At 40.1% G+C, this 10,000-nt stretch overlaps 1 protein-coding gene across 1 annotated transcript; it reads left to right on the forward strand.

Annotated features, from left to right (window-relative positions):
- Positions 1-66: 66 nt before the first annotated feature.
- Positions 67-9,838, forward strand: LOC105043575 (probable plastid-lipid-associated protein 10, chloroplastic). The gene is given in 9 exon segments (XM_073255765.1): positions 67-785; positions 859-978; positions 1,073-1,102; positions 1,104-1,208; positions 1,320-1,397; positions 6,431-6,511; positions 8,821-8,907; positions 9,335-9,390; positions 9,480-9,838. Coding segments are annotated over 9 exon segments (846 nt in total). The 5' UTR covers positions 67-620; the 3' UTR covers positions 9,604-9,838.
- The last annotated feature ends 162 nt before the right edge of the window (positions 9,839-10,000 follow it).

Raw genomic sequence — 10,000 nt, forward strand, 5'->3', positions numbered from 1 at the left:
CGATTTTGGTCACGAATCAAACGCTTAGGAGAATTTGGTCATTCTGATTCTGATTTTAAGTCATTTCGATTTTTATTCTCATTCTAAATCTGGTTGTAAATCAAACATCCCCTTAGTAAAGTCGTAGGGCTCGTACTAACATTTTTTAATGCGAAAAGCTATAGATTATCCCCTATGGATAACTCAGTTTATCAGGGAACGTGGAAATCAATGATTTTCTGAGTGCAGGCAGTTTACCAGGGAATGTGGAAATCAATGATTTTCTGAGTGCAGGCAAGGTCCCCGACACCATCAATCTAACAATGTTTAACATTGATCTCTGATTGTATCATCCAGAGTGAATTGTGCATTAACAATACTTTTTGTAGGTTCAAGTTAATAATGCAGTCAGGCCTTAGCCAATTTGTAGCAAGCCGGAGCTGTAGCCTGACTCAAACTGCCTCTTAATGGACCTATTGAAGCTGGATCTAGTCATCTAGATCTTAAAATTGAAGAAAAGACTCAAGTAGCACTTTTCTAGGCAAACGGTGAAAACGAAAATGGAACGGTGAGTGATAATGCTACAGCTTCAGCACTGGTAGCACTCGCTATTCCACGCTACGGAAGAAGGAAGGGGCCAAATGGACCTTCCTTTCCCGGTACTCCTACAAATCCCAATCCCAACAGTGAAGCGAACAAGAAATTCGATCCCGTGGCCTAACCCCTGCACCAAACGACCACCGAAGAGAACATCTCGGCCCTATTCGACGCGCGTCACGGCCATCTCCACCACCGCCCCTTCTCCAGTAACGATCCTCCTCTTTCTCTCCTACTGTCTTTTGGTGCCCTTGCTTGGAAATTTTTCTTTTCCCTCATTAGGCGGTGGCGGGGTAGGTGGAGTTGGAGAACAGGAAGTACGACCTCCTGAGAGCTGTCCACGACACGCAGCGCGGCCTCGTCACCACCGCCGACCAACGCTCCTCCATCGAGGAGGCCTTGGTATGTACCACAAGACATCGGCACTGTCTTTCTTCTTTCTGGTGAATTTTCTTGTCTTGATACTAAACCAAACCCACCGGACTTGGGTGGGCAGGTGCGCGTGGAAGGATATGATGCCGGGCTCGCCGGTGGACCTATCGAAGCTTGACGGCACATGGCGGCTCAATTACACCTCGGCTTCCGATGTTCTTGTCCTCTTCGAGGCTGCCGCCAGGCTCCCTTTCCTTCAGGTCCCTATCCTGCTCCCTTTTGTTTTCGTTTTCTTTTTCATGGATTGCTGGATCGCTTATGGTTTTTTTTCCATTCCCTGGGAAATTTATGTAGGTGGGACAAATTTTCAGAAGTTTGAATGTAAGGATCGGTCTGATGGAGGAATTGTAAGGAATGTTGTGCGCTGGAGCATTCCAACCCTATTAGAGGTAACAGATAGATGTGCTTTTTCTTCATTGATATAAAGTTTCCCTGCTTTTGTTCCATAAAATTTGTCTGTAACTGGGAAAAAAAAAGAGGACATGCAAGCATTTGGTCAACTGTAAAAATGGATGTGTTTTCCTAGTATTGCATATCAACTTGCATATAAAACAACTGGAGGTTCTGTGTTTGTCTCGAGTGGTGCATCCTCACAGTTTCAGACCCAAGTAATTATAATACAGGCAGGATTCCCTCCCTTTCCCCGGAAAGAGAAGAAGAACGAAGAAGAAGAAGTATGAGCAGTGGTTATAGTTAATATCCATTATAAAAAGATAATCTTTAGAATGTTAACTTTTCTAGCGTTTCTTTCTTTGAAGGTGGAAATTTGGTATGCAGTTTGGAGTTGTTATTTGTTAATAACATTAAATAATACTTGTTTTTTCTGTTGATGCTTCCAGACAAAAACATCACATAAAGATAAGAAGTTATAGTTGCCAAAGTTTTTACAGAAATTGTATGTTTTTGTTTAGAACCAGGTCTATGCACTATAAAGTTTATTCAAATGGTCTAACTTAAGGGAAGGAAAAAGCCATGTTGGTCTGTAGACAAGTATATGCATCTATCCATGCCATAAGTCAAACAGACTAATCAAGGTTCACATTCTCGATACAGGATCCTATATGCATACTATGCTGGTACAAAGTTAGTCTACCTAGCATGAAGGTCGGTTAGGCATAATTAGACTCGGTACACCCCGATACCGAGTTTTGTTCCCATATCGGTACGAAATGATATGCTTAATATGGGAAATTATGCATTGATACAATGAACTTTAGTAAGAGATTGAAGTATTAGTTACGGTAATGGAAGCAGAATCTAAGAGATGTAAGTGATTCATGTAGTAGAGTCCTCTGTCTGGAGCCCATCCCAATCACCCTCCTAGTATGACGGTCCTACCCTAAATTGATGAAGAATTAAAGACAGGGTTTTTCGTACCATGTCGAACTGGCCGGTACACCCTGTATCGTATCAGACCGGCGGGAATGGCATGGTTCGGTCAGTAAATTTGGTACATTGACGGCACGGGAGGGAGAGGGAAAGTGAGAAAGAAAGAGAGAGGAGAGAGGGAAGGAGCTGTCAGAGACCGACGGTGGCTGGCTGCGGTCGTCGGAGGGCTTTCGAGCCCCGTATTGCCTGATAGGATTTTCAAGAGAGCGAGAAAGAGAGCGGGGAGAGGGATCTACCGGACGAACAGCACTTCCGTCGCGAGGCCCCTAGTGGTCCGCGAGCCGACGCCGATGGCTTGACGGCCGTCGAGCGGGCGGAGTCGCTTCTTTTTCGAAACAGGCAGTCGCATGTTCTGTTTTTTTTTTTGATTTTAAACTGATGAAGTGGGCAACTCAGTTGCCGACTTCAGGGATTTTTTTTATAAAAAAATCAAACCGTGAAGCCGGCAAACTATTTGCCTTTTCACTTAAAACCAGATTTAAAAAAAAAAAACTCACGAAACAAGGGCGTCACCCCTGTTTCCCGCCGCAGTGCCGCGCGTGTGGACTGCGTCCTTCGACAACCAAGGTGGCCAGCTGAAGGCCATCTGGTGGCCCGCCGGCTCCTTCCTCTCCTTGTTTTTTTTTCTTCCTCTCTTTTTATTTCTCTCTCTCTCTTTTTCTTCTTCCGGTTCGGATCCACTTGCCTTCATCAATTCATTCGGTTCGGTATGGTACGAACTGTACCTACCATCCGTCGGTCGATAGGTTGGTGGTACCAGCTCGGAAAATTTTGATTAAAGATAATAGTAAATGGCTGCTGGCAAGCTGACTCATGGAATAAATATTCATGGCAGGCTTAGGAACATGACATGAGAAATAGAAAACTAACTAAAGCATCAAATTGAGGAGTAAGACTACTATTATGGTAACTGAAAGGGAGAGCTATTTGTCTAAAAAGGAGTATACAATAGTGATGGGTGCACCAAGAGGACATTAGCAGTCATCTGTGGGAGGCTCTAGAATCAAGAATCCAGTTGGAGGTAGATAGCATGAATGAGCATCTCGAGCTGATCCAACAATCTAAGATATCCTGTGAGATGCTCGTCTCAACTATATATATAATATATATATATATATATATATATAATAATATATATATGCATGCATGCAAATATCATATAGTTGGACCAGGCTACAATCAAGTGTAGCCAAACCCAGACCTTGTATCCTCCGCCACTGCCGAATTGGCATGGATCTTGAGGCATTCCAAACAACCATTAACAGCCTAGCCTGGTCCATTGTATGACAAGGAAAAAAAGAGAACGATTAATTAGTGAGATAGGACCTGTTGTCCATGCCAGCACCCATTCCTCAAAAAAAGAATAGAATTAATTAATGGGATGGGACATGCTGTCCATGCTAGCACCTATTCCTCAGGATGCATCCTGCCATGCTCTCTATCTATCCCCCTCTTCTCTCCTCATCCAAGATAAACACTAACACCAAAATAATAAACACCCAGTCTGTGAGAATAAATAAAAATAATACAGAAATAAATAGAAAAAGATCTGGCCACCCTCGGTTAAGTGAGGACTACCTTGTAGTAAACAACAACAAAGGAGGATAAATAGAAAGTTTGGAGTAAATGCTTGGTGCTCGAAAATAAACATTAACTTGCTGGAAGTAAACATCAACTCTAAACAAATGAACACTAATGTGTCCACGATAAACACCAACCTCTAGACAATAAACACCTAATTTGCGGAAATAAACACAAACATCGTAAAAAACAACAAAAAAGGACCTAGCCTTGGTTTGGGGGGGGGGGGGGGGTGGCGGGGAGGGGGTGGCATGTCATGCCTCATCCCATTAAAGGTGAGTGTTGTACCCAAGAAAGGGGGACAAGGGTACGAGTGCTGTCCCATTCCATAAATGCTTTGCCTCTTTTTTTTTTTTAGATGTAACGATGGAGGGTCTATTATTAACAGCTTGTTTTTAGGTTTCATGATCCGAGTTGATCCAACAGTGGTAGAGGCGACTGGGTCCGAGCTTGGCAACTTGAATATAGCCTAGTCCATCTCTCTCTCTCTCTCTCTCTACATACATACATACATACATATACGCACACACACATACACCAACTCTATTTAAAGAAGGAAAAGTGTTCTTTGGCCTAACAAGAGACATGCTTCTTGGGTCATTAGATTGGGCATGGGAACATTTTGATAGGGAAGAAAATGGTTCAAACCATCAAGGGGTGGGAGCCTTCTACGGCTGTAATGGAGCTATAATCCTTTCTTGGATTGATGAATTACTATCGGTGATTTATAAGGGGAGATTTTGCTAGCATCCCTTATGGACCTATGAAGGAACGATCGGTGGAGTGGCTATCATCCATACATGAGGAGCCTGTAAGTGCAGCACCTGCAATGGTGGAACATGGTTGTTGATCTTCTTCATCCTGGAGAGATTGTTGCAAGTCCAAATAGTTGGTCCTTTGGCCTTGAAATGTTTGCAAAAAAGAAAAAAAAAAAAGAAAAGAAAAAAGCACCCAATTGTCCTACCTAAAGTAGATTGGAAGGAAAAAATGGCTGTCCGTACATGATGATTGAAGGGTTTCTTTAATTCCAAATCACTTCCAACAAAATAATTGATTGTGAGAGCCATAAGAGCCCAATACCAAGCACCGGAAAAACTCAAGAAGGCTCCATGATGCTCAAAGAAAGAGAGCAAGGGAAGAAGAGAGTTTCTTCTTCTTTTGCTGTTTTCTGTTTCGTGCGTTTTCTTTCTCTTTCCATCGAAACATGGCCTAGGCCGTGTCAGGAACAAATAGTGGACTATATAATATTAGGCTGATGTCTTAATGATACAAACCCTTCATCAAACAGTTGGTGAGCATAGCTGTGCAAGTAATGCTACTTGCTCACAATGCTATTCTGGACCTTGCAGAGTTCCCAGCCAAGGCTGTTAATAATCCAATTTCAGCAGCAAATGCAGCTCCATTTGCAGCTCCACATTGTTGAAGTTGCAGCCTCAAAAAAAAAAGAGCATGTCAAGCTGCAAGTGAGCAAATTGAGACTACTATAATTGCAAGGACAGCAAAATGGGCTCTTGTTGCTCAGGGCAGTATGAGAAGAGAAAGCCTAATGTCATAATAACAGGCCAAAGTGGCAGCAAACACCAGCAGGCCTAACAGGCAAATTGTCAAGTAGCTTACAAGCATCTTGGAGAATGCACTGCTGGTTGATTGTTGTTAAGAGAAGATGGTCGGCTGCTTCTAAACCTTGCTGTTGCTGGTGGGAAATGAACTCGGATCAAGATGGAAGATGCTGGTGCTTTTTTAGCAAATTCTCAAACAGGTTGTGGATGCTATAACAGAAAAGTGTAATAAGGCTGAAGAAAAGAATCTGCTGTTGGTGATTGCAGCAGTAGCGCGAACCATGAAGGCTCAATAGAGATAAAAGAACAAGCTTTGAGCAGCAGGAATATTTGACCAGTGATGAACATATAGAGGAGCTAACATGGGTGAACAACAACACCAAAGGTGAAGACCACTTGAAGAAGTAAAACAATGCCAAAGCAAGATTGTTGAAGAAGCACCAAAAGTAATGGAAGAGTGTTTGGTGGATTGCACCAAGGCTGTAAGGCTCTGATATCATGTTAACTAATCTCTAGACCTCAAAAGCTTGAACCATTAGGGAAAGGGCCAACAATGTATATCGGGCTTTAATTGGTTAAAGGTTAATATCATAGAAGAAAGTGCATTATGTAATTATACGTGACGACCTCCAGTGGTCTCAGTTAGATTCATCCGATCAAGATCAGAAAACTCTTACAAGTGGATTCTTGCTTTTAAATTGTTTGTCAAATTTTGGTCAATTGTCATGACATGCATGAATTTGATTTTGTGTGTTATATGTGTGCTTTTTTGCATAAAATTGCAACAGTTCTACTCATGTGCTGCCACTGTTGTTTATACATTTCTTTTATTTTGCAATTTTTTGGGCTTGGTTTTCTTGATGTTTTGAACCTTATAAAAATTTTCTTTATAGGAGCAAGAGGGTGCAACACTGTTGGTCTCTGCAAAATTTTCTGTTCTTTCTAAGCGCAACATCTATCTTCAGTTTGAAGAGGTAGGCCTTTTTTGCACATAAGATTTTAGTAGTATCTCTTATACACATGATATCTTGTATGATATCTCGTAGGCCATTCATCTTGCACATGCTTTTAAATGTCTTGTTCATACTGGTCCAAATGAACTGATGAGTGATTGTGGTTTTTAAAATGTTGTGTTTTCTGATGCAACTCTTTCTTCTGAAAGTTAAAGATATGATTTGGTGATAATGGAACAGGCTATTATATGGGAAAGAAATTATGATAAGAATGTTTTAGAACTTCAAAGCACTTTTCCATCAGCCCGAACCATCAATTCTAACAAGCAAAAATCTAATATTTGCATTGCTTGATTCTGGTTTTGGATGATAGAAGTCCTTGAAAGAAGTGGTTCTTAGATGCATAAAGGTCCTTAAAATAAGTTGGCCCTTACTTTTGGGGATCTCTCATTTATTTCCCATTCCAATATGTTTGGTTTCTATCTCTTTGATGCCTATGAACCCCTGATGTCTGCTTTAGAACTTAAGACTTTTCAAAAGGGGAGCTTCAATCCACTTTCCAATGAGGTAGAATGATTGACTGACATCAAGTTCTTGCTTTATACAGCAGAGGTACTTGCAATGGCTATTTTTTTTACCATATTCTCCTAAAAATAATGCTGAAAGTACTGTTTAGATATATGCAATCTCTCCTGGTCAAATTGTTTTCTTAGTATCCTGTTACTGCCTCGGCAGCTTGTGCTTAGTTGCAGGAATATCACTTACAGCTTACTCCATTCTGAAGTTTTATTCTTGCCCTTTAAGCCCTTTTGCACACGTAATAAATTTTCATTAAAGGACTCTTTCATAATCTTCAGTTCTAAAAAGCTAGTCGAAGTCAAGATCATTGTTTGGAAGCTTACAAGGTTCTCTATACGAAGTAGAGTTATTTATAGATTATAGTGAGTAGATTATATTGTAGGTGTCCATGTCAGACCCGTGTTCAATGTTTTGAAAGCAGCCATGATATGCAAGCTATCAAATTACTGCCTAGTGCAATGTGGTATATGGGTGCATATGTGGGCACCTTTGTGGTTGGTAACTTGTTATTTTACAGCCTGTCTTATATATTATGCCATGTTAAATGGAGTAGAAATCTCCTTCTCATTATGCTCATATTTCAGACAAACACAATGAATAATAAATGATGAACTAACAAAAATGAGCAACAAGGATTCATGGCTTATAGTTAATCTTAAAGTATCTAGCTAGTAAACTAGACATGTAGTGTGTAAGTTACCAGCATTCGAATAGACACTCTGAAGTCAATATTATTCAGAAAATAACATATCATTCATCATCATTACAATTATGTGGGGGCTCAGGTCTCACATGAGCTGCTTAGGCTTATGTAGGCACTTGATAGCTTACAATGCTGCCCAGCTCCAATGCGGTATGGTCACTAGGCTTCATCCACCATGTGTGTGCATTTGTGGTCTCAAAAACTGCATTTTAAAACATTGCCTTGATGATAAATAAAATAATGAGAGGCTTTCCTAGTCAGCACTGATTACTTTCTTCACATAAGAGCGTATAACAAGGCCCTTATGGACACTCGACACAAACATACTAGGATTGACTTATGCAAAAGGGCTATGCGTCATAGAGGTCATGGAAGACATACTCTCACTTTTTTATATTTTATTGTTGAATACTTGAGATATTCATGAGCACATTGAAAATCTTGGGTTTGTCCTTTGGTGCAAGGGTATATTATCTTCTTCAAGTATTGTGCAATTCAAGAGCCTCTGTAATGTGTTTTATCTCACAGAGTTAGACAAACCTTTCAATGAACTAGGCGAACCTAAAATTTCTTGAAAAGAAACTTGGAACACCACTTGCTTTGCATGGTGAAGATAAATTTTGTCAAAGTGGACTTTAAGGAGGAATACTCTGTCAATTAGGTGCACACTACCAAAGTGCCTTGTCACCATGACGATGGCATGTACCTGATAAAGAAGATATTTTTGATTGATATATTTTCTTGGGCTCTCTCCTTCACTTCATGTCTTCCATGTTGTAATCATATGTAATACGTTATACTTCTATATCAAATAATAGCAACGTGACTTACATGCCTGTCCGTTCTGATATCTAAGTTTGGTAATGACAAAGATGACATAAGTTATTTAGCATAATGATGCACTTAATTTCCCAAAAGACTGCGTTCTATTGTTGTGCATATTGTTTTCTAGGTCAAGAAAATTTTGAAAAAAAGAAAGTTCTTTATATTGTTGCTTATTATTTTGTGGCTTTGAGTTCTAATGATTCACTGATCTATTGTTTCATAGGTTGCTGTTGAAAATATCAAGATTAGTGAAGAGCTGCAAGCATTGATAGCTCCAGCTCTTCTTCCTCGTTCTTTTCTAAACCTACAGGTATGCCATAAGGCATCATAAGTTTATCAACCTTGTTATTCATTCTGTTGTTGAAATTTAAACCATATTATATATGATACTCTTAGGTACCAGACAAATTCATATGAGTAAATTGCTAAGCACAAGTTCATACATGTCGACTATTAATTGTTCTAAATAACTGGTTGAATCATATCTTACATCTACCTATTTAGCTTGTTGGCTGAACCGCTCTCTTCTGACTGCCTTTCGAGTTCAGTGGATAAGATTTGAATCTCCCTGTAGACACTATTATGTAATTAGAAATTAACGGGCTTCTATGGTAAACAGCAATTGCTGGTTTAGTGCCAGTGCTGCTGCTTTTGTGTTTCAGTGTTAAAAATCCTGATGCCTGTTTAATGATACCGACTATTTTAGCCTACCTTCATAATGGTGTGTGTGAATGCAGATTTTGCAGTTCCTTAGGACTTTTCGAGCTCAGGTGCCAGTGACAAGTCCAGAAAGGTACCTTTTTTCCCCCCCTTCTGTGTATGGGAAATATCAATTTCATCTTTAATAGGATGTGAATAGCTCAAGTCCAACCTTCATTGCAGTGGGAGACGATCACCCGGAGGGTTGTATTATCTATCATATGTGGACCGTGACATGCTTTTGGGCCGCTCTGTTGGGGGTGGTGGGGTTTTTGTTTTCACCCGAGCACAATCTCTTGCATCATAGTGAATTGGCTTTTCCTTCCAAAATTTCCAAGGACATACAAGCATAAATGCATGGTTGACAGTTAATAATATCAATGGAATTTATGCTGTCAGGCTGATGTTAGATTTACAACCAGATCTTGATCTCATGCTTCACATATGGACTTTGGAAATCAGGTAATCTTCTTTATATAGTCATGGGAAGAATTGAATGCTTGTTCGATTTATTTTGAGCAGCCACGTTTTATTTCGTTTGTCTTTTTTTTTTTTGAGGGCAGACATTACTGTGTTTTTTATCAACATTACAATTTTACCTTAATTGCTAGGCAGATTACTGAGGTGTAATCAGAACCTGACATTCTGAGAGGTGGAAACTATTAGGGGTCATGAGGAAAAGCAAAAATTATGAAACGAATTAT

The sequence above is a fragment of the Elaeis guineensis genome, chromosome 4 (assembly GCF_000442705.2).
Source record: "Elaeis guineensis isolate ETL-2024a chromosome 4, EG11, whole genome shotgun sequence".
NCBI lineage: Eukaryota > Viridiplantae > Streptophyta > Magnoliopsida > Arecales > Arecaceae > Elaeis > Elaeis guineensis.